General features: G+C 48.1%; 1 protein-coding gene across 1 annotated transcript in view; it reads left to right on the plus strand.

Moving 5' to 3' along the window:
• Window positions 1-25492, plus strand: part of dysf (dysferlin, limb girdle muscular dystrophy 2B (autosomal recessive)) — a 450750-nt gene that overhangs the window by 140363 nt on the left and 284895 nt on the right. The window contains exons 8-14 of the mRNA XM_038793128.1: window positions 1547-1609; window positions 1729-1779; window positions 1859-1889; window positions 7167-7282; window positions 11067-11193; window positions 12377-12480; window positions 17702-17770. Coding sequence (XP_038649056.1) covers window positions 1547-1609; window positions 1729-1779; window positions 1859-1889; window positions 7167-7282; window positions 11067-11193; window positions 12377-12480; window positions 17702-17770 — 561 coding nt within the window. The remainder of the gene's footprint in view (window positions 1-1546; window positions 1610-1728; window positions 1780-1858; window positions 1890-7166; window positions 7283-11066; window positions 11194-12376; window positions 12481-17701; window positions 17771-25492) is intronic.

The following is a 25492-nucleotide window of genomic DNA, read 5'->3' on the forward strand; positions in this document are numbered from 1 at the left end:
GATGAATTTGGAGGGCTACAGAAGTAGGGCTGGAGATTGGACTAGCTGGGTTGCTCTTTTGGGAGCGGGTGCAGACACCATGGCCAAATGGCATCCATCTGTGCTGTAAATAACAAAATAACTTCAATAATATGCCAATTATAAAAAAAAACAATTCTCAGGAACTGGGGATCGGGGCTATGGGGAGGAGGTGGGGTCAAGGTATTGTCGTTGGATAAGATCCAAGTTCCACAGCAGATAGTGAAATTTGAATTCAATAAAAGTCCGGATGTAAAAGTCCAATGGTGACCATGAAACCATTTTCGATTGTTGTAAAAACCCAGCTGGTTCACTAATGTCCTTCAGGGAAGGAAATCTGCTGTCTTTACCTGGTCTGGCCTACATGTGACTCCAGACCCATGGCAATGTTCTTTAAAATGGTCCAACAAACCACTCAGTTCCAGGGTAATTAGGGATAGGCAATAAATGCTGACCCAGCCAGCGACACCCACATCCATTGAGTGAATAATAAAAAAATACCCATCAATAGTTATTCAGAGTGATAGTTGGCCAGGTACTTAGACCTATTGCAGTCTGTGCAACGATGGTGCTGCCATAATGGTTAAACCATGTGAAATCCGTCATCAATCCACATCTGTTTCAAAACCCTGAAAGTTCAGAACAGCACTGGAAAGGGCGCAGAGGAGATTTACCAGGATTGTGCCTGGGCTGGAGAAGTTATGAAGAGAGATTGGGTCGACTGGGATTGTTTTCCTTGGAGTAGAGGAGACTGAGGGGGGACATGATTGAGATGTATAAAATTGAGGGTCAGAGATAGAGTAGACAGGAAGAAACCTTACCCTTTGGAGGAGGGATCAATAACAAGGGAGCATGGACTGAAAGGAAGGGGATGTGTGGACAAACGTCTTCACCCAGAGGGTGGTTGGCACCTGGAACTACTGCCCGAAAGGGGGGTGGAGGCAGAGACCCTCATAACATTAAAGAAGTATTTAGATGTGCACTTGGGATGCCAAGGCGATGGGTCAAGTGCTGGAAAATGGGATTAGAATACTTGGGTGGTTGTTTTTGACTGGCACAGACGCAAAGGGCTGATGGGTCTTTTCAGTGCTGTGAAGCTCGATGACTTTATCGGGCATTTGATCCAATTTGGTGACCCTGTATTTACCCATCACTAGGAAAGACAGTCCCAATCACATTTACCTACCCTTCACTAATCCAATCTCATCCTGAATGTCAGCATAGTGTTTTGCTTCAATCACAGATCTGGAAGTGGGTTTCACAGCCTCATGACTCTGTACGGATGTGAATGTATTCAAGAACAAATAGTAGTGGGAAAACTCCATTGCGTATCATTTGGATATCAATGGAAGAGTCTGTACGAGTTACACTGCCCCATGACCTGGCTGCTGCAAGGGAGCTGTGTGTTACATGTAACGCTGTTTTGAAGGGATGCTCGCACAAACTTTGCCCTCTGTATGTTCCTGACCAATCATTCGCTTCAAAGAAATCACTAAAAATGTCAATTCTTCTCTCTGCCGTCCTACAGACATTTTTCTTCAACTTCTATGATACTCCTGCTGATCTCTTTGATGAGCCGATATTCATCATGGTGAGTCCCCGAGTGTTTGAAGAGATCACGTGGAGGGAGTTCTCTCCTCGTCTTGACCTTTGCGATGATAATTCTTCCCGCTGAGCGATCTGTCTTTTGATTTTGTTTCCCTCTGGTAGGCGTACAACTCGCACTCCCTACGCATGGACTCGGTGATTGGAGAGTTCAAGGTAAATTAACCGTGAAAGTTCATGTGAAAATTGGGAAATGCCATTGACTTCAAATTAATCTGTGGTCTTTGTATTGCAGTTGGATATCGGGGCTGTCTATTCTGAGCCAAGTAAGTCACTTGAAGAATAACTTGACGGCAAATCATCATGCATGTCCATCTCTCTCTCCTGCTTCAAATCTTCCTCTTTGACCAAGCATTTAGTCACCCGTGTGGTCCTTTCCTTTGGTATCAATTTTGTCTGATAATGCTCCTGTCAAGCACCTTGGGCCGTTTTACGACATTACAGTTTTGTGTAAAAACCTATTGTTGTTGTTTGTGCTGAGGTAGGAGTTTTGATTTTATGTTTCACGTACCTTCTGCCTTGGAATGAGCTCGAAGGCGGCCAGAAGCTCTTGCCCGCGTTTCTGGGTCCTCTCCTCACTGGGTACCAGGCCAGCCTGGGGGAGGGCTCCAGGGATGGTCTGCAGATACATCGACCCATAAACTCATCAGCACCCTGAGGGTAGGGGCTTAGGGAAATAAACACAGTCCCCCCCCCCCCCCCCCCCCCCCCGCCCTGTCCAACCAGTTCGCCCTTAAATTGATTCACTCTGCAGAAAGTAACTTTCAAAGGAAATGGGATAAATATTTTAAAGGGGAAATTTGCAGGGCTTTGGGGAAAGAGTAGGGGGAGTGAATCTAATTGATTTGCACTTTCAAAGAGCTGGTTTGTGCATGATGGTCCCGGCCTCTGCTTGATTCTTTGGTGCCTTGCTGGGATAGATATCATCAATGCCAGGCTCCTTCGTCCTTCTAATATCTCACACTCCTGTGCAATACTTTGGGGTATTTTACCATGTTACAGGCACTGTGTAAATGCATCGTGTAGCTATGCTGTAATGGCTCTGGAAGTGTTTCACAGAATGGTAATGTGATACAGCGCAGACAAAGACCATTCAGCCCATCTGCTTGTGCTGGCTTCCACTCTGCTCTTCTCAATAGCAATTATTAAATTCTTTCTTGAAAGTGGCCTTTCAAAAATCTGTCCAACTCAGCCCTGAGCAAATCCAACAAGCCAGCCCCACTGCTCTCTGGGAGAGAGAATTCTCTCCCAGACCAATGATCTTCTGAGAGAAAACAAATTCTCCTCATATCCAACTTAAAAGGGTAGGCCTCTTATTTTTAAACTGTGTCCCCTGGTTCCCATCTCCCTCACTAGAGGAAACTCCTCCAGGTATCCACACCGTCAATTCCCCTCAGGGTCTTACATTTCAATAAGATCACCTTTAATTCCTCTGAACTCCAGTGGATTAAGGCCCAATTTGTCTGACCTTTGTTCATAAAATAAGCCCCTCATCCCAGCAATGAGTTGAGTGAACCTTCTCTGAACTTCTCATGCTTTCATTAAATAAGTGGCACTGTAGTGAGAAAAGCAGGTGGACAAAAGGGCTTTCTCCAGTTCTGAGGAGGAATCAGATTGGGCGCGAAAAGCTAACTCTTTCTGTCACCGCGGATGCTGCCGGACCTGCTGAGATTTTCCAGCACCTTTTGTCTTACCAGAGGATATTTTGGGGGCGATTCTCCGAGCCCCGCGCCGGGCCGGAGATTCGGAGCAACCGGGCCACGACGCCAGCTCTGAGATGCAGAGAATCGTCGCCATTTGCCTTGGCGCGTTTGTCGCGGCGTCGGCCGCTGGAATCGGCAGGGCCCGGCCCGGCTGGCGCCGTTCACCCCTGGTCTCTGCCAGCGGGAACTCTGCGGGAACGCCCGGGGGGAGGGCGGCCTGTGGGAGTGGGGGTGGGGGGTGTGGAGGGAGGTTCCCTCACCGGCGGGGGACCTCCAATGGGGTCTGGCCCGCGATCGGGGCCCACCGATCAGTGGGCCGGCCTCTCTGTCGGCGGGCCTCCTTTCCTCCGCAGGCAATGTTATCGCCCTGCACCATTTTTGTGCGGGGCGGCCAGGGGGAGGACGGCGTATGTGCTAGTTGCTGCCTGCCCAACTGTGCACGCACAGGACCCAAGGCGGCGCATCTTTTACACGGCGCCGGGTCTCCGACGCCGCGCCAGGCCCCGCCCCTGCAAATCACACCACGCCCCTGCCAGCCCCATGGAGGCCCCAGAATGGGGTCTGGGAACGTGCGCCGACCCCGGAATAAAACACTCCGGTTTTTACTCTGGCGTCAGCACTTAGACTCCCGTTGGGAGAATCCCGCCCCTAATTTTCTTGACTAAGAGCTAGAGGATACAAGAAAGGAGATCCTGTGAAGATAAAACACAAGTTAGGCCACAGCTAGAATACTGGGTCCAGGTTTGGTCACTATATTACATGAACAGTGTGATTGCACGAGAAAGGGTACAGAGGAGAGTTACAGAGGATGTTAGCAGTGATGGAGAATGTTAGCTCTGAGGAAAGATTGGCTGGGCTGGGCTCATTTTCTCTGAAATGGAGGAAACTGCGAGAAGGTTTAATTGAGGTGTACAGAATTGTGAGCTGGACTGGATAGGAGGCTCCTATTTCGATTGGCAGAGAGGATAAGAACCAGGAGGCATAGTTTCAAAGTTGTTGGTGGAAGGATTAGAGGGAAGTTAAATCTTTTTTCATCCAGCGAGAGCTGAGGATCGGGAGCTAACTGCCTGAAATAGTGATCGAGTCAGAGACCCTCTTTCTGTTTAAAAAATACTTACAGTCACTTGATAGTGCAGAACTTGAATATTGCTAAACACAAAATTTTGAATGACCAATCAATCAACCAACCAATCAGCATCCATTTATCCCTGTGGTAGAAATTGTTGTGATTGTTTGAAATTTGGTTTTCTTTCATTTGTCCTGGTGAGTGGAAGATGAAAAACTTCAGCAGCATGTCTCTTTTTCAGCAACCAACATTACTTGATGTGCGCAAAGTAATCTTCATGTCTAACGATGAAGAGTTGGGAGGTGGGGTGAGGCAGGTTTGCTCTTTTTCAGCGGGCACAGAGGCAACTTCTGTCCCATGGATTTCTATTTTGCTGATTCCGTGTGAACGATTTAAATAGGTTACGACAGGTGCAAGTTAATCTTCCTTGAGTAATCAGCTGGGATGCTGATCATTTTCAACCTCCGCTGGTACATGAAACGTTGAAGGGCTTCGATCTGGGGTCAGGGAGCGTGAAGGGTGCAAACACCGGGCATGGAATTCTGTGGAAATGCTCCCGATCACGGCGGGGGTCGTGGTGGCGTGGGTGGAATGATAGTTGTTTTTTGGGGAGCCTGAGGGTTTCACTGGTCTCGCTCAGAAATGACAGCTGCTGTTTGGGAAGTTCCCACTGGAATAATAGCATTCCGATCCTTTCAAACACATGAAATGCCTTTGAGTACAGATCAGATTATTCGGATCAGATATCGTGCTCTCTGGCTCTACCTTCACCGTTACAAATCGCTCTTTTCACAATGTCTCAATCCTCCTCAAATAAATGCTTCTTCCGTATCCAGAAAAGGGCAAAATGATAAGCCCAGTGTCTACAGGTCAGTCACTTTAAACTCGGTGATGTGGGGAGTTCCTAAAACTGAATCTGTGGGAGAAAATGAACAGTCGCTTGGGAAAGGTTAGATTAATGAAGGAAAACCAGCATGGATTTGTAAAAGTCGTGTTTGATTAAGTTTCTTGATGAGGCAAGAAAGGAGGTTGACGAGGGTAACGCGATGAATGTGTTTTTTGTTTATTTATTCATGGGATGTGGGCGTCGCTGGCTGTGCCAGCATTTATTGCCCATCCCGAATGGCCTTTGAGGGGGCAGTTCAGAATCAACCACATTGTTGTGGATCTGGAGTCACATGTAGGCCAGACCAGGTAGGGTCGGCAGATTTCCTTCCCTGAAGGACATTAGTGAACCAGATGGGGTTTTACAGCAATCGGCACTGGTTTCATGGTCATCGTTAGACTTTTCATTCCAGATTTTTATTAAATTCAAATGTCACAGTGGCAGGATTTGAACCTGGGTCCCCAGAGCATTACTCTGGGCCTCTGGTTTACTAGTCCAGTGACAATACCACTACGCCATCGCCTCCCCTCACATAGACTTGAAAAAGATGTTGGATAAGAGGCTTTCCAGCCAAGTTGAAACCCCAGTGGAGTAAGCGGGATGATAGCAGCATGGATATGGAGTGGGCTGAATGACAGGAAACAACGTGATGTTATGTTTTGGACTAAGGAAAGGTACACAGTGAGATTCCCCAATGGTCACTATCAGAACCCCTGCTTTTCCTCTTCTATATTAAGGACCTAAATTTGGGTGTGCAAGGACCAATCTCAAAATGTTCAAATTATCCCAAATTTGGGAATATTGTGAACCGTAAGGGTGATAGACTTTGAGAGGAAATAGGCAGGCTGGTAGAATGAATGGATATAAGACCATAAGACATAGGAGCAGAATTAGGCCACTTGGCCCATCGAGTCTGCTCAGCCATTCAATCATGGCTGATATTTTCTCATCCCCATTCTCCTGCCTTCTCCCCATAATCCCTGATCCCCTTATTAATCAAGAACCTATCTATCTCTGTCTTAAAGACACTCAGTGATTTGGCCTCCACAGCCTTCTGCGGCAAAGAGTTCTGCAGATTCACCACCCTCTGGCTGAAGAAATTCCTCCTCATCCCTGTTTTAAAGGATCGTCCCTTTAGTCTGAGATGGTGTCCTCTGGTTCTAGTTTTCCCTACAAGTGGAAACATCCTCTCCACGTCCGCTCTGTCCAGGCCTCGCAGTATCCTGTAAATTTCAATAAGATCCCCCCTCATCCTTCTAAACTCCAACGAGTACAGACCCAGAGTCCTCAAGCATTCCTCATACGACAAGTATTTATTTATTTATTTTCCTGGCCCTGGCAGGGAACGTCCAAGGGGACAAATGCGGCCTATCCCCGAGGCCGCACTTTAGCATCATTTCCTGCACTGAGGAGATCCGCTCCATTTTTAAATGGCGCCCTGTTCTCTTGACCCCCCTGGTGCAACCCTCCCAATGCCCCAATTCCCCTGTTTGGGGGTCCTCAAGTGCCCCCAGACCCTACCACATACCAGCAGGGCACCCCTGTGCCCAATCTCTGGTGTGGACAAAATGTTAGCTTGGCCCTGCCAGCCTGACAGTGCCACCTGGATGCACTAGCAGTGCCAGGGTGGTACCCAGGTGGCCTCAGAGGTGCCAGGGTATCACCCTACCCAGAGCCCAGCCACCCAGGTGCCCACAATCTCCTGGGAGACCCCCACCCCCCCAAGTGCCAATGTGCCTGGTCCCTATTTGTGGAGACTCCAAAATCTACATATGGTGCAGATTTAATACAGAGAAGTGTTAAGGGATACATTTTGGTGGGAAGACTGGGAAGAGGGCAGGATTAAATAAAGGATACACCTTTTTCATTGGCCTGTTTCACTTTACAGAGCATGCCTTCCTCAGAAAATGGCTCCTTCTCTCCGACCCCGACGACCTGGCTGCTGGAGCCAAAGGTTACCTGAAGGTCAATCTCATCGTGTTGGGAACTGGTGACGAAACCCCCGTGAGTTCAGAATTGTTTTTAAGTCAAATCTCAACCGTTGATAAATCCGTCACAAAGAGCCACATTTACCCAGATTCTGGAAATGTGCTGGCTGTAGTCGCCCAGTCGTTCGGGGACTGGGGCCTCAAGTTCAAGTCCAAGGGGATGTGAGGAAAAAGGAGGGGAATGGCACTAAGTCATGATGCTCATTCGGAGCCAAATAATGGGCCAAATGGCCTCCTTCTGCACTATTACAAATCTGTTATTTTGTGATACAAGGGGAGGATTACAGGTGAGTATAGGTGGAATATTACAGGTGAGTATAGGTGGAATATTACAGGTGAGTATAGGTGGAGTATTATAGAAACATAGTGCCATGAGAATGTCGGAGGCGGCCATTCGGCCCTTCGAGCCTGCTCCGCCATTCATTATGATCATGGCTGATCATCCAACACAATAGCCTAGTCTCGCTTTCTCCCCACATCCTTTGATCACCTTTGCCCCAAGTGCGATATATAACTGCTTATTAAAAGCATATAATGTTTTGGCCTCAACTACTTCCTGTGGTAACGAATTCCACAGGCTCACCATTCTCTGGGTGAAGAAATTTCCCCTCATCTCTGTCCTAAATGGTCTACCCCGTATCCTCAGACTGTGACCCCTGGTTCTGGACACACTCACCATCGGGAACATCCTTCCTGCATCTACCCCGGCCAGCCCTGTTAAAATTTTATAGATTTCTATTAGACCCCCCCTCATTCTTTGAACTCCAGCGAATACAATCCTTACCAATTCAATCTCTCCTCGTACGCAGTCCCGCCAACCCAGGAATCAGTCTGCTAAACCTTCACTGCATTTCCTCTACAGCTAGAATATCCTTTCTCAGATAAGTAGACCAAAACTGCGCACAATATTCCATGTGTAGCCTCACCAAGGCCCTGTGTAATTGCAGCAAAACCTCTCACAATTGTCTTCTTTACCGCCTGCTCGACCAGCTCACAGCTCACCCTCCCACCTAACTTGGTGTCAACTGCAAATTTTGAGATAATACATTTTGTTCTCTCAATTAAATTTTGAATGTATATTGTGAATAGCTGGGGCCCGAGCACCAATCCTATGCACCACTGTCACAGCCTACCAATTTCAATAAAGATCAGTTCATTCCTACTCTTTGTTTCCTGTCTGCCAACCAGTTTTCTATCCACCTCAATATACTACCCCTAATCCCATGCGGTTGAATTTTATGTACTAATCTCTGATGCGGGACTTTCTGAAAGTCCAAATAAACCACATCGACTTGCTCCCCCTTATCAACTCTACTAGTTACACCCTCGAAGAATGTCAGTAGATTTGTCAAGCATGATTTACCCTTCATAAATCCCTGCTGACTCTGTCCGATTCTGTCACTGTTTTCTAAGTGCTCTGCTATAAAATCTTTAATAATGGCTTCTTGAATTTTCCCCACTACCGGCATTAAGCTCATTGGTCTATAATTCCCTGTTTCCTCTCTACCTCCCTTTTTAAATAGTGGAGTTATATTAGCTACTCTCAAACCTGTAGCAACTGTTGCAGGGTCTATAGAATCCTTGAAGATGACCGTCAATGGAGCCACTATTTGTACAGCAACTTCCTTAAGTACTCTGAGATGTAGATTATCAGGCCCTGGGGAATTATCAGTCTTCAATTATAGGTAAGCATAGCTGGAGTATTACAGATGATTATTAGTGGAGTATTATGGATGAGTAGAGGTGGAGTACGAGAGACAAGTATAGGTGGAGTATTATACATCAGAAGGTGAAGTACGACAGACAGGTATAGGTAGAGAATTACAGGCAGGTATAGGTGGAGTATTACAGATGAGGATAGATGGAGAATTATAGATGAGTGTAGATGTCATATTAAAGATGAGTATAGATGGAGTATTATAGGTGAGTATAGGTGGAGTATTAAAGATGAATGTAGATGGAGTATTAAAGATGAGTAAACGTAGAGTATTTTAGATGAGTATAGGTGGAGTATTGAAGATGAGTATAGGTGGAGTATTAAAGATGAATGTAGATGTAGTATTAGAGATGAGTAAATGTAGAGTATTTTAGATGAGTATAGGTGGAGTATTATAGGTGAGTATAGGTGGAGTATTAAAGATGAATGTAGATGTAGTATTAGAGATGAGTAAATGTAGAGTATTTTAGATGAGTATAGGTGGAGTATTATAGATGAATGTAGGTGGAGTATTAGAGATGAGTATAGGTAGAGTATTTTAGATGAGTATAGGTGGAGTATTGAAGATGAGTATAGGTGGAGTATTATAGATGAATGTAGGTGGAGTATCAGAGATGAGTATAGGTAGAGTATTTTAGATGAGTGTAGATCGAGTATGAGAGATGAGTATAGATGGAGTGTGAGAGATGAGTGTAGATGGAATATTATAGATGAGTATCAGTGGCATATTAGACATGTATCTATAATACATCACCAGATGAGGTTATTAGAGATGAGTACAGGTGGAGTATTATAGATGTGTATAGGTGGAGTATTATAGTGAGTATAGTTAGAGTATTATAAATGAGTATAGGTAGAGTATTATAGATGTGTATAGGTAGAGTATTATAGATGAGTATGGGTAGAGTATTATAGATGGAGAATTGTAGATGAGTGTAGGTAGAGTATTATAGATGAGTATAGGTAGAGTATTATAGATGAGTATAGGTAGAGTATTATAGATGTGTATAGGTAGAGTATTATAGATGAGTATGGGTAGAGTATTATAGATGGAGAATTGTAGATGAGTGTAGGTAGAGTATTATAGATGAGTATAGGTAGAGTATTATAGATGTGTATAGGTAGAGTATTATAGATGAGTATGGGTAGACTATTATAGATGGAGAATTGTAGATGAGTGTAGGTAGAGTATTATAGATGAGTATAGGTAGAGTATTATAGATGAGTATAGGTAGAGTATTATAGATGTGTATAGGTAGAGTATTATAGATGAGTATGGGTAGAGTATTATAGATGGAGAATTGTAGATGAGTGTAGGTAGAGTATTATAGATGAGTATAGCTGGAGCATTATACATGATTATAGGTGGAGTATTACAGACACGATAGGTGAAGTATTATAGATGTGCATAGGTATAGAATTATAGATGAGTCTAGGTAGAGTATTATAGATGAGTATAGGTAGAGTTTTATAGATGAGTATAGATGGAGTACAGATGAGTATAGGTGGAGTATTATACATGAGTACAGGTGGAGTATTACAGAGCAGTATAGGGGAGTATTACGGAGGGCTACACATGATATGATGAAGTGGGCCATGATGATATGTTTCAGGAACAGGTGAAGTGATATGAATGGGTAGAGGTAGAATTTTAGCTGAAGTTTTTACAATATAGATCAATGGTTTGGGAGGAGGAACTGAACGCACAGTAGCTAAATTTGCCAATCCTACCGATATAGTTAGGAAGGCAGGTAAACAACTACGAATGGATGTAGATAGATTAACTGAATGAGAAAAAGTAGGAAGATGGAGGAATATCATGTGGGACATTGTGAACTTGTCCACTTTGGTAGGAAGAATAGAAAAGCAGTATACTACTGTTTAAATAGAGAGAGAGTGCAGAACTCGGAGGGACTAGGGATCTGGGTGTCCTGGTACAAGATTCACAAACCATTAATCTGCAGGTACAGCAAGTGTTTTGGAAGGTAAATGGACTGTTGGTGTTGTACGTGCTACAGACAGGTATACGTGATGAATTTCAGACACACACAAAATCTAAAACATTGAATTCCTTCTATTACAGATGGAGAAAAAAGATAGTTCTGAAGATAAAGAGGACATTGAGGGGAACTTGCTGAGACCCAGTGGAGTTTCACTGAGAGGGGCCTATTTCACACTGAAGGTTTACAGGGCCGAGGATCTTCCACAAAGTATGTAGTATCTGTTCCTCATGAGAAACTCGTGGACCACGAGCTGGAAATCTCACAGTGCAGTCTAATGAAGAATGTTCCTTTTCTTGTTTGTTAGCTGAGCAACCAATATACCTCATCTGGTGACCCAAAGCTTTGCTGTGAGAGCCATCTCACATTTACTGTACCTGCTGCAGTTCTGGACCCCACTGGTTATAGCATACTCCCAATGGAGAAAATCCTCCTATTCTGGGAATGTTTGGTGGGGACAGTGCAGAGGGAGCTTTACTCTCTATCTAACCCCATTCTGTACCTGTCCTGGGAGTGTTTGACGGGGACAGTGTAGAGGGAGCATTACTCTGTTTCTAACCCCGGGCTGTACCTGTCCTGGGAGTGTTTGATGGGACAGTGTAGAGGGAGCTTTACTCTGTATCTAACCCTGTGCTGTACCTGTCCTGGGAGTGTTTGATGGAGACAGTGTAGAGGGAACTTTACTCTATACCTAACCCCATTCTGTACCTGTCCTGGGAGTGTTTGATGGGGACAGTGTAGAGGGAGCTTTACTCTGTATCTAACCCTGTGCTGTACCTTTCCTGGGAGTGTTTGATGGGGACAGTGCAGAGGGTGCTTTATATCTAACCCCGTGCTGTACCTGTCCTGGAAGTGTTTGATGGGATAGTGCAGAGGAAACTTTATTCTGTATCTAACCCTGTGCTGTACCTGTCCTTGGGAGTGTTTGATGGGACAGTGTAGAGGGAGCTTTACTCTGTATCTAACCCTGTGCTGTACCTGTCCCAGGAAGTGTTTGATGGGGACAGTGTAGAGGGAGCTTTACTCTGTATCTAACCCCATGCTGTACCTGTCCTGGGAGTGTTTGATGGGGACAGTGTAGAGGGAGCTTTACTCTGTATCTAACCCGTGCTGTACCTGTCCTGGGAGTGTTTGATGGGGACAGTGTAGAGGGAGCTTTACTCTGTATCTAACCCCGTGCTGTACCTGTCCTGCAAGTGTTTAATATTACTATGTAGATGGAGTTTTACTCTGTATCGAAACTGTGCAGATGCTGACATTGAGGACAAAACGTAGAAATGTTTCTTAATGATGAAAAAGACAAAAACGATACGGCCGTTATAAGATGTGGCATCATGTCATCAAGATGTTTCTTGTTGTCCTGCTGATTGGTTTTCTCTGTCTGGTTGGGTAGTGGATGATGCCATTATCGACAGTGTGAAGCAGTTCTTTGGATTTGACAGCAGCAAGAAGAATCTGGTCGACCCTTTTGTAGAAGTGAACTTCGCAGGGAAGATGGTGAGATGATATGGCCTGTTCTCTCTGGGAATATGGGGTGTGGTCACTGGGAAGGATTGGGATGATATGGTCTGTTCTCTCTGGGAATATGGGGTGTGGTCACTGGGAAGGATTGGGATGATATGGTCTGTTCTCTCTGGGAATATGGGGAGTGGCCACTGGGAAGGATTGGGATGATATGGCCGTTTCTCTCTGGGAATATGGGGTGTGGTCACTGGGAAGGATTGGGATGATATGGTCTGTTCACTCTGGGGATATGGGGTGTGGTCACTGGGAAGGATTGGGATGATGTGGCCGTTTCTCTCTGGGAATATGGGGTGTGGTCACTGGGAAGGATTGGGATGATATGGCCTGTTCTCTCTGGGAATATGGGGAGTGGTCACTGGGAAGGATTGGGATGATATGGCCGTTTCTCTCTGGGGACATGGAGTGTGGTCACTGGGAAGGATTGGGATGATATAGCCGTTTCTCTCTGGGGATATGGGGAGCGGTCACTGGGAATGATTGGGATGATATGGTCTGTTCTCTCTGAGGATATGGGGAGTGGTCACCGGGAAGGATTGGGATGATGTGGCCGTTTCTCTCTGGGAATATGGGGAGCGGTCACTGGGAAGGATTAGGATGATATGGCTTTCTCTTGGGGGATATGGGGTGTGGTCACGGGGAAGGATTGGGATGATATAACCGTTTCTCTCTGGGAATATGGGGAGCGGTCACTGGGAAGGATTGGGATGATATGGCCTTCTCTTGGGGGATATGGGGAGCGGTCACTGGGAAGGATTGGGATGATATAGCCGTTTCTCTCTGGGAATATGGGGAGCGGTCACTGGGAAGGATTGGGATGGTATGGCCTTCTCTTGGCGGATATGGGGGTGTAGTCACAGGAAGGAATTGGGATGATATGGCTTGTTCTCTCTGGGAATATGGGGTGTGGTCACTGGGAAGGATTGGGATGATATGGTCTGTTCTCTCTGGGAATATGGGGAGTGGTCACTGGGAAGGATTGGGATGATATGGCCTTCTCTTGGGGGATATGGGGGTGTAGTCACAGGAAGGAATTGGGATGATATGGTCTGTTCTCTCTGGGGATTATGGAGGTGTGGTCATAGGGAATATTGTGGGATGATATAGCCTGTTCTCTCTGGGACACGGGGATCTGGTCATAGGGACGATGGTGGCACAGTGGTTAGCACTGCTGCCTAATGACGCCAGGGGCCCGGTTTCAATTCTGGTCTTGGATGCCTGTCAGTGTGGAGTTTGCACGTTCTCCCCGTTTTTGCGTGGGGTTCCTCCGGGGGGAGGGTAGGGTCGGTGCAGACACGATGGGCCTAATGGCCTCCTTCTACACTGTGGGGATTCGATGGTCACAGGAAGATGGTGGGATGATATGGCCTGTTCTCCCGGCGGATATGGGGGTGTGGCTACAGGAAGGTGGTGGGATGATATGACCTGTTGTCCAGGGGGATATGGGGGTGTGGGTGCAGGAACGTGGGGGGATGATATGGTCTATTCTCTCAGGGGATATGGGGGTGAGGTTACAGGAAGGTGGTGGGATGATATGACCTGTTGTCCAGGGGGATATGGAGGTGTGGTTGCAGGGACGTGGGGGGATGATATGGTCTATTCTCTCGGGTGATATGGGGGTGAGGTCGCTTAGCTGTTGTGACAAAGGAGTAACGAACAAACTCATTGTAAATTAAAACCTCTTGTGGTTAATTCTACCTCAATGACATGCAGCTGATAGCAGGAATAAAATCCTCATAAACGATGCTCAGCTGTTCTTGAAGGTTTTACTGGCTCGTTTAAGTCACATCCACTTGTTTGTTACTTGAATGAAAATTAAACCTCATGGAATTGAAGGTAAATTACTGAGCTGTTAGGCAAACAAATCATAGAGAGTCTTGGAAAATGGATATTTACTTGAAGGATGGAAGAAGTGTCTGGTGGTGTTCCAGAATGGGTCTCAAATAGTCATTGAATTTCTTAAAAACTCAAATGAGTTCCACATATACAAGTTTGTCAATGACACAAAAATTGGTGACATGAAAAGTGTTTTTTTTAGAACATACAGTGCAGAAGGAGGCCATTCGGCCCATCGAGTCTGCACCGAACCACTTAAGCCCTCACTTCCACCCTCTCCCCGTAACCCAATAACCCCTCCTAACCTTTTTTTTTGGTCACTAAGGGCAATTTATCATGGCCAATCCACCTAACCTGCACGTCTTTGGGCTGTGGGAGGAAACCGGAGCACCCGGAGGAAACCCACGCAGACACGGGGAGAAGGTGCAGACTCCGCACAGACAGCGACCCAGCAGGAAAAGTAGTGTAAATTGGATGAGAAAATTATAAAGAGTGGGATGAACTCTCATAGACGTCGAGGTAATAAATGTGAGGCCATCCATTTGGTAACTATTTGATAGATCTGATATTATCTAAATAGTGAAAAACCTGGGTAGAGTGGAGGCCCAAGCAAATTAAAGAGTTTAGGTACTCAGATCATAAAACTGTACTGGTCCAGTATAAAGACTGATCATAAAGTCCAACATAATGTTAATCTTTATATTAAAGACTATACAAAGCTCTAGTAAGGCTACATCTGGAGTACTGTGTACAGTTCAAGGCATTGGTGGTTCGGAAGAATAAGTTAGCCTTGGGAAGCTTGTAGCACAGATTCATCAGAATGTTACCAGGGCTCCAAGTTCAGATTATAATGAGAGATCATAAACTAGCCTTGTATTTCCTGGATTATAAAATGTTGACGGGCAATTTGGTTATGTTTTCAAGGTTTTGAGAGGAATTAATTGGATAGCTAACTCGCATCATGTTCCATTCCAGGAGCCAGGGGCTGGTTTAGGTCAGTGCTGGCTTGTAATGCAGGACAAGACCAGCAGCGTGGGTTCAATTCCCGTTCCAGCCTCCCCAAACAGGCGCCGGAATGTGGCGACTAGGAGCTTTTCACAGTAACGTCATTGAAGCCTACTTATGACAATAAGCGATTCTTATATTGTTATTCACCTACCATCCATGCGCTGAAACTGACTTCGATTGGTTTCCAGTTAAGCAACATTGCATGCAAGTTCTAAAATCTTTCCCCTCTCCCAACCTCTTCTTCAACTCTCTGAGATATCCGTAACCCCCTAATTCTGGCCTCTTGAGATTTTGGCCTGAAGTTAATTATTCTATATTCGGTTTCCTGGGCCGTTTGTTCTAGTATTCCCTCCCTTTGCCTCGCCACCTCTCCACTTCTCACTTCCCTTTTTAAGAAACTCCTTAAAACTTGCCACTTTAATCAAACTTTTGCAGATTTGACCTAATGTCGCATTCTGGTCCTCCGAGTTGAATTTTGTTTCATGGTATAACGGTCCTGTGAAACGCCATGTTGACAAAATGAGTGGCCAATGTGTCCCACACAAACAGAGGTGCAATATTAATATAACCTATTGTTGGAAATTGTTTGGAAAATAGATAGTTTTAAGGGAATTATATTTGTATTGGTAAATATTAGAAATACAGCATAGTTTTAAGTGGGTTTAATTCTGAGTTTCTGTACCGATAGTTAGATTCATGATGGACAAAGGTGCTTGCATGTGTGGGGGTTGGTTTCAATTCCAACTGTAATTCTGTTGTGCTTAGAGAGGGCTACAGTGTGAAGAATAAACAGACCCAGCAGTGGTTGCTTAGCAACTGGGGCCTTGTCAGGAGGCAAAGCTTTTAAGGTTTAGTTTGGTTAATTTGATTGCCGTTGGAGATAGACAGTGAGAAAGAAGGCAGGCCAGCTAGAAGCTGTTGGTTTTTGAAGGCGAAAGAGGGAACATCTCTCAGCCTTGCTGGAAGAAAAGTCATACTCTGGATTATGGTAATGAAAACAGATGCCAGAATCCTAAAGTACAGCTTGTTAAGGAAACTAGAGAAATGAAGAGAAGTTTCCAAGAAACCTAGAGTTAACAGAACAGAGAGAACTGGGAACCATACTCACTGTTCACTAAAGTCACAACGAGTTGAAAAGGCTTTGGATTGTAAGAGGCCAGAAAGATATCTGCAGTGGTCTTAAGATTTGTGAGAAATGACTACAGTTTGGGAGACAGTATTTGAAATAATTGTGGAAATCGGTGGCTGGACCCCAGAGTGTGTGTAAAAGACTTGAAGACAAAGGAAACCTGAGGGGTGAAGTGTCAAACCGGAAAGTGAAACCTTGGTGGAAGCAGCAGAGGGAAAGCATCATTTCAAAGAAGATTTGAAAGTACGAATTTTGAAAGAGGAATTTGAAATCACTCGTCTGGAAGCCAGGGCTCAGTGAGTCAGGGTGGCTCACTGTATAAGGATCATTCCCTCTAGTTACAGTTCGCGAGCCAGAGAAGGACCCATTTAGCCCGACCCTCTGCTTTCTATCAGTCAACTAATCCTCAATCCAATCTGGTACTCTACCCCCAATCCCTTGTGATCCCCCTCCCCCACCTCCACCCCCCCCCCCACCCCGAACCTCTGAATCAGTCAACAACAGACCCAAACATGAGGTGAGGACCCCCCCCCCCCCCCCAGTGGAAAGTCCCATCGAGTCACCTCTTCCACCCAAATGCATTGCAAGCACCATATTACTGACTTGACTGAGTTCTTTGTTGAAGTTACGCAGATGGTTAATGAGGGTCGTGAGGGCTGTTGTGCACAGGGCCTTTCAAAAAGTGTTTGACAAAAGACCACATTATAGACTTGTTAGCAAGGTCAAAGCACAGATAATTAAATGCACAGGGATGCTGGAACATCAAATCAGTTAAGGAGCAGAAGGAAGAGATTGTGGTGAATGGTTGTTTTGAAATTGGAGGACATTATAGAGTAGGGTTTCCCAGGGGTCGGCATGAAGACTCTTTTTGATGTATAACAGGGAAGGGGGTCAGTAAGTGGGGTAATTGAGTGAGAGGACTATTGAACTATTGAGTGAAGGGACCAATGAATGGGGGCAATTGGGTGACGTGACGAGTGAATGGGGTAATTGAGAGAGGTCAACAGCGAATGGGCAATTTTATTGAGGAAAGGGATGACTGGTGTGTGATCTGGCCACAGTCTTAGGAATTAAGAACAGGTTCAACAGGGTAGACCTGGAGAGGACATTTTCCACTTGTAAAGGTTTGAAAAAATATATGAGGTAGTTTCTAATAAATTGAAGCAGAAATTCAGGAAAAGCTTCTTGACTGAAAGAGTGAACGACTATCTCTTAATCTTTCAGGTCTGCAGTAAGATCATTGAGAAAAATGCCAATCCTCAGTGGAATCAGAGCCTGGTATTGCCAATCAGGGTAAGGAAATGTATTCGGTCCTGACCAGGATAAATCGATCTGTGATATAAATAATCGCAAAGTGGTGAGGAAGGTCCTCTTCCATCCATTTGGTATGTAACTAGCTGAATGAATTAAAAACAGAAAATGCGGATTAAATTTAGTAAGTCTGGCAGCATCTGTGGAGAGGCAAACTTTACTAGACCCCAAAGGGAGTCCAAGTTGTAGAAAGAACTAACTTTTGTTACAATGACTATCATTTACACGGCAGAAAAGATCCCAGCCGCGTGGCTCCTTCCTGTCGGTATCGGAACTGGTCGACCTTATACACAAGTTTAGCTGTACATGGTTCAGGGTTCCCTGCCCCCTTTAATGGGGGACCTGGTATTCAGTGAGGCTCACGGGGAGTTTAATCATCGCCACTTCGTAGGTCCTGTGTGGGTTATGACAGAAACACAGTTTTGTGTTCATATGACCCGTCTACAGAATAGAAATGTGATGAATTATGGGCGAGATTCTCCCATATGGGGAGAAATCGTAAGGCTGGCGTCAAACCCGGGCGGGTTTGACACCAGCCCCCCCCTTCCCGACCGGGAACCGATTCTGGTCCCCGGTCGGGGCTAGCAGCCCGACGCCGTAAGCTCCGGCATCACGGGCTTAACGAATTTCGTTAAGTCCGCTTGCCGGAGTTAGCGCCGGCTGACGCGTCATATGACGTCAGCCGCGCATGCGCGGATTGGAAGACTCCAACCCGCGCATGCGCGGATGACGTCATCGCGCATTTGCGCAAAACCCGCGCATGCGCGGGCCGGGTTGCCCCTCAGCCGCCCCGCGAATGGATACTGCGGGGCGGCGGAAGGAGAAAGAGTGCGCGGGCATCGGGCCCGCTGCCCGCGATCGGTGCCCACTGATCGCGGGCCCATGGCACCCTTGGCACGGCCGTGGTACTGCCGTGCCAATCGGTGCCATGGTTATAAAATGCGAGTGTTTACGGCCGTTTTTACGAACGGCCAGACCAGGTGTTTGCCGTTCGTAAAAACAGCCGTAAAGGGCTGGGAACTCGGCCCATCTATCAGCTGTGAATCGCTGCCGGCCGTAAAAAAACGGCGGCAGCGATTCGTGTCGGGAGTTGGGCGTGGGGGGGGGGAGAATAGCGGGAGGGCGTCGGAACAGCGTGGCCGTAAAATTTTACGAGCTACACTATTCTCCGCACCGTCGGGAGTGCGGAGAATCTCGCCCTATATACTTGGAGAGGGGGGTGGAACAGAATGGAAAGTCAGTGAAAGAAGCACAGAATCATACAGTACAGAAGAGGCCCTTTGGCCCATCAAGCCTGCACTGACAAGAACTACTGTAAAAATGCACTAATCCCACTTCCCAGCACTTGGCCCCCAACCACGAGCGGAGACTGATTCCCCCCCCCCCCCTCCCCCCCGATCCTGGAAAGATGCTTAACTGTCTACCCTTTAGAATTTAAATCCTACTCACCCGTGGATGCTATCAAAGAACTAGCAGCAATTAGTACTAGATTCTAAGGCAAGAGATTAACCCGTAAACTCCCACACTTGCTGAACGACCAATGCCACTCATCGCTAGTTGCCTACTCTGCTTTGGGCATCACTGGGGCAATGCAGAAGGCCTCAACAGGCATGTGGGCATGAGAGCGAGGGGCTGAGTTGAAATGGCATACAACGGGGAAGGTTGGGGTCATGTTTGCGGACTGAGCGAAGATGTCCGGCAAAGCAGTCACTCAGTCTGCGTTCAGTGTCCCCAATGTAGAGGAGACCACATTGGGAGCAGTTGAATACAGTCGGCCCATTTTGCTCGCCATTTCAGCTCAGCACCTTGCTCCCACGCCCACATGTCTGTCCTTGGCCTTCTGCAATGCTGCAGTGATTCCCAACGCAAACTGGAAGAGTAACACCTCACCTTCCGATTCGGCACGTTACAGCCTTCTGGAATCAACATTGAGTTCAACAGCTTCACGTTGTCAGCTTCCCCCTCCATCTTCACCCGTCTTTTTGTTTTTTGTTATTCGGTTCCCCTGACTGGTCCCAAACCAATCCAACCCCTCCTCCACATGGCCATTGTCCCGTGTTGTTCAGTTCTGCTCCCTCTGAGCACTGATCTCTCTTGTCCTATTAACAAACTCTGCTACCCTGCCTTTGCCATTACTGTATTAACACTTCTCAGTCCCTTATGGCACCATTCACACCCCCTCTGCCTCATGTACATGACCTATTTATGAATCTCTCCTTAACGCCAACCTATCACTGATTTTCCATTCTGCCCCACTCCCACCCCTCCCACTATAAAATTAAAAAAAAAAAATTCTCCTTACTGTTGCACACTTCACCGATTTCTCCCAAAAAATCCCAGAAAAATCAGGGGCAAACAGTCCGAAAGTCCATCACAGGCGGGAGCTATTGAATGTGCGACCTACTCCTCCATAGTTGCCATGGGAAGTCCTCCCAGTATATAATTACACTGATGCTGCCGGACCGGCTGAGTTTATCCAGCATTTCCTGTTCTTATTTCAGACTTCCAGCGTCTGCAGTATTTTACATTTATTTGGCTCAGTGTGTTGATGGTCTGACCCTCTGTGTGACCCTAATCCGGTGTGGTTTACTCCACACTGCCGTGGAATTACCTCACTGAGCCTCACAGTGGATTAGTGCCTTTTCGATGGACAGGCAACACTGGACGGTCTGACCTCGCCTGTGGAGGCCACAAGTGTGTGGGCTGGTGCTTCAGACAACTTCCCAGACTTTTCCACCTCCCACTGCTCCACAGTGTGAGCGTCCTATTTATCTTATTCTCACCAAGCGCGTCTCTATCATCCCCAAGGGTATCAGGAATCTGCAATAAATGTTGATCTTGCCAGCAACGTCCAAATGCAAAGATTGATTATAAAAAGAAATACCACGTGCTGATATCCTGTTGTTTCCCATTTTGTGCAACCCACTATAACCCAATGTGTGTCACCGCCACAAACCGCTCTGCCCAAGTGTGGGTCCTCAATATCCCGCTGTGTCCCTGAGCATATCTCCTCAATATCCCGCTCTATCCCAGTGTGTGTCCTCAACATCCCGCTGTGTCCCTGAGCATATCTCCTCAATATCCCGCTCTATCCCAGTGTGTGTCCTCAATATCCCGCTCTATCCCAGTGTGTGTCCTCAACATCCCGCTGTGTCCCAGTCTGTGTCCTCAATATCCCGCTGTGTCCCAGTGTGTGTCCTCAACATCCCGCTGTGTCCCAGTGTGTGTCCTCAACATCCCGCTGTGTCCCAGTGTGTGTCCTCAATATCCCGCTGTGTCCCAGTCTGTGTCCTCAACATCCCGCTGTGTCCCAGTGTGTCCTCAATATCCCGCTGTGTCCCAGTGTGTCCTCAACATCCCGCTGTGTCCCAGTGTGTGTCCTCAATATCCCGCTGTGTCCCAGTGTGTGTCCTCAATATCCCGCTGTGTCCCAGTGTGTGTCCTCAATATCCCGCTGTGTCCCAGTGTGTCCTCAACATCCCGCTGTGTCCCAGTGTGTGTGTCCTCAATATCCCGCTGTATCCCAGTGTGTGTCTCCTCAATATCCCGCTGTGTCCCAGTGTGTGTCCTCAACATCCCGCTGTGTCCCAGTCTGTGTCTCCTCAATATCCCGCTGTGTCCCAATGTGTCCTCAATATCCCGCTGTGTCCCAGTGTGTGTCCTCAATATCCCGCTGTGTCCCAATGTGTCCTCAACATCCCGCTGTGTCCCAGTCTGTGTCCTCAACATCCCGCTGTGTCCCAGTGTGTGTCCTCAATATCCCGCTGTGTCCCAGTGTGTGTTCTCAATATCCCGCTGTGTCCCAGTGTGTGTCCTCAATATCCCGCTGTGTCCCAGTGTGTGTCCTCAACATCCCGCTGTGTCCCAGTGTCTCCTCAATATCCCGCTGTGTCCCAGTGTGTGTCTCCTCAACATCCCGCTGTGTCCCAGTCTGTGTCCTCAACATCCCGCTGTGTCCCAGTCTGTGTCCTCAACATCCCGCTGTGTCCCAGTGTGTGTCCTCAATATCCCGCTGTGTCCCAGTCTGTGTCTCCTCAATATCCCGCTGTGTCCCAGTGTGTGTCCTCAACATCCCGCTGTGTCCCAGTCTGTGTCTCCTCAATATCCCGCTGTGTCGCAATGTGTCCTCAATATCCCGCTGTGTCCCAATGTGTCCTCAACATCCCGCTGTGTCCCAGTCTGTGTCCTCAACATCCCGCTGTGTCCCAGTCTGTGTCCTCAACATCCCGCTGTGTCCCAGTCTGTGTCCTCAACATCCCGCTGTGTCCCAGTGTGTGTCCTCAATATCCCGCTGTGTCCTAGTGTGTGTCCTCAATATCCCGCTGTGTCCCAGTCTGTGTCCTCAACATCCCGCTGTGTCCCAGTGTGTCCTCAACATCCCGCTGTGTCCCAGTGTGTCCTCAACATCCCGCTGTGTCCCAGTGTGTCCTCAACATCCCGCTGTGTCCCAGTGTGTGTCCTCAATATCCCGCTGTGTCCCAGTGTGTCCTCAACATCCCGCTGTGTCCCAGTGTGTCCTCCATATCCCGCTGTGTCCCAGTGTGTGCCCTCAACATCCCGCTGTGTCCCAGTGTGTGTCCTCAATATCCCGCTGTGTCCCAGTGTGTGTCCTCAATATCCCGCTGTGTCCCAGTGTGTCTCCTCAACATCCCACTGTGTCCCAGTGTGTGCCCTCAACATCCCGCTGTGTCCCAGTGTGTGTCCTCAACATCCCGCTGTGTCCCAGTGTGTCTCCTCAACATCCCGCTGTGTCCCAGTGTGTGTCCTCAATATCACGCTGTGTCCCAGTGTGTGTCCTCAATATCCCGCTGTGTCCCAGTGTGTGTCCTCAATATCCCGCTGTGTCCCAGTGTGTCTCCTCAACATCCCGCTGTGTCCCAGTGTGTGCCCTCAACATCCCGCTGTGTCCCAGTGTGTCCTCAATATCCCGCTGTGTCCCAGTGTGTGCCCTCAACATCCCGCTGTGTCCCAGTGTGTGTCCTCAATATCCCGCTGTGTCCCAGTGTGTGTCCTCAATATCCCGCTGTGTCCCAGTGTGTGTCCTCAACATCCCGCTGTGTCCCAGTGTGTATATCCTCAACATCCCGCTGTGTCCCAGTGTGTGTCTCCGCAACATCCCGCTGTGTCCCAGTGTGTGTCCTCAATATCCCGCTGTGTCCCAGTGTGTGTCTCCGCAACATCCCGCTGTGTCCCAGTGTGTGTCCTCAACATCCCGCTGTGTCCCAGTGTGTCCTCAATATCCCGCTGTGTCCCAGTGTGTGCCCTCAACATCCCGCTGTGTCCCAGTGTGTGCCCTCAACATCCCGCTGTGTCCCAGTCTGTGTCCTCAATATCCCGCTGTGTCCCAGTGTGTGCCCTCAACATCCCGCTGTGTCCCAGTCTGTGTCTCCTCAATATCCCGCTGTGTCCCAGTGTGTGTCCTCAACATCCCGCTGTGTCCCAGTCTGTGTCTCCTCAATATCCCGCTGTGTCCCAATGTGTCCTCAATATCCCGCTGTGTCCCAGTGTGTGTCCTCAATATCCCGCTGTGTCCCAATGTGTCCTCAACATCCCGCTGTGTCCCAGTCTGTGTCTCCTCAATATCCCGCTGTGTCCCAGTGTGTGTCCTCAATATCCCGCTGTGTCCCAATGTGTCCTCAACATCCCGCTGTGTCCCAGTGTGTGTCCTCAATATCCCGCTGTGTCCCAGTGTGTGTCCTCAACATCCCGCTGTGTCCCAGTCTGTGTCTCCTCAATATCCCGCTGTGTCCCAGTGTGTGTCCTCAACATCCCGCTGTGTCCCAGTGTGTGTCCTCAATATCCCGCTGTGTCCCAGTGTGTGTCCTCAACATCCCGCTGTGTCCCAGTGTGTGTCCTCAACATCCCGCTGTGTCCCAGTGTGTGTCCTCAACATCCCGCTGTGTCCCAGTCTGTGTCCTCAACATCCCGCTGTGTCCCAGTCTGTGTCTCCTCAATATCCCGCTGTGTCCCAATGTGTCCTCAATATCCCGCTGTGTCCCAATGTGTCCTCAACATCCCGCTGTGTCCCAGTCTGTGTCCTCAACATCCCGCTGTGTCCCAGTGTGTGTCCTCAATATCCCGCTGTGTCCCAGTCTGTGTCCTCAACATCCCGCTGTGTCCCAGTGTGTCCTCAATATCCCGCTGTGTCCCAGTGTGTCCTCAATATCCCGCTGTGTCCCAGTGTGTCCTCAACATCCCGCTGTGTCCCAGTCTGTGCCCTCAATATCCCGCTGTGTCCCAGTCTGTGCCCTCAACATCCCGCTGTGTCCCAGTCTGTGTCCTCAACATCCCGCTGTGTCCCAGTGTGTGTCCTCAACATCCCGCTGTGTCCCAGTCTGTGTCCTCAATATCCCGCTGTGTCCCAGTGTGTGTCCTCAACATCCCGCTGTGTCCCAGTGTGTGTCCTCAATATCCCGCTGTGTCCCAGTGTGTGTCCTCAATATCCCGCTGTGTCCCAGTCTGTGTCCTCAATATCCCGCTGTGTCCCAGTGTGTGCCCTCAATATCCCGCTGTGTCCCAGTGTGTCCTCAATATCCCGCTGTGTCCCAGTGTGTGTCCTCAATATCCCGCTGTGTCCCAGTGTGTGTCCTCAACATCCCGCTGTGTCCCAGTGTGTCCTCAACATCCCGCTGTGTCCCAGTGTGTGTCCTCAACATCCCGCTGTGTCCCAGTGTGTGTCCTCAACATCCCGCTGTGTCCCTGTGTGTGTCCTCAACATCCCGCTGTGTCCCAGTGTGTCCTCAATATCCCGCTGTGTCCCAGTGTGTGTCCTCAAGATCCCGCTGTGTCCCAGTGTGTGTCCTCAACATCCCGCTGTGTCCCAGTGTGTCCTCAATATCCCGCTGTGTCCCAGTGTGTGTCCTCAACATCCCGCTGTGTCCCAGTGTGTGTCCTCAATATCCCGCTGTGTCCCAATGTGTGCCCTCAACATCCCGCTGTGTCCCAGTGTGTGTCCTCAACATCCCGCTGTGTCCCAGTGTGTCCTCAACATCCCGCTGTGTCCCAGTGTGTGTCTCCGCAACATCCCGCTGTGTCCCAGTGTGTGTCCTCAATATCCCGCTGTGTCCCAGTGTGTCTCCTCAACATCCCGCTGTGTCCCAGTGTGTGCCCTCAACATCCCGCTGTGTCCCAGTGTGTGCCCTCAACATCCCGCTGTGTCCCAGTGTGTCCTCAATATCCCGCTGTGTCCCAGTGTGTGTCCTCAACATCCCGCTGTGTCCCAGTGTGTGCCCTCAACATCCCGCTGTGTCCCAGTGTGTGTCCTCAATATCCCGCTGTGTCCCAGTGTGTGTCCTCAATATCCCGCTGTGTCCCAGTGTGTATATCCTCAACATCCCGCTGTGTCCCAGTGTGTGTCTCCGCAACATCCCGCTGTGTCCCAGTGTGTGTCCTCAATATCCCGCTGTGTCCCAATGTGTCCTCAATATCCCGCTGTGTCCCAGTGTCTCCTCAATATCCCGCTGTGTCCCAGTGTGTCCTCAATATCCCGCTGTGTCCCAGTGTGTGCCCTCAACATCCCGCTGTGTCCCAGTGTGTCCTCAATATCCCGCTGTGTCCCAGTGTGTGCCCTCAACATCCCGCTGTGTCCCAGTGTGTGTCCTCAATATCCCTCTGTCCCAGTGTGTGTCCTCAATATCCCGCTGTGTCCCAGTGTGTATATCCTCAACATCCCGCTGTGTCCCAGTGTGTGTCCTCAACATCCCG

Source organism: Scyliorhinus canicula, chromosome 3, assembly GCF_902713615.1.
Source record: "Scyliorhinus canicula chromosome 3, sScyCan1.1, whole genome shotgun sequence".
NCBI lineage: Eukaryota > Metazoa > Chordata > Chondrichthyes > Carcharhiniformes > Scyliorhinidae > Scyliorhinus > Scyliorhinus canicula.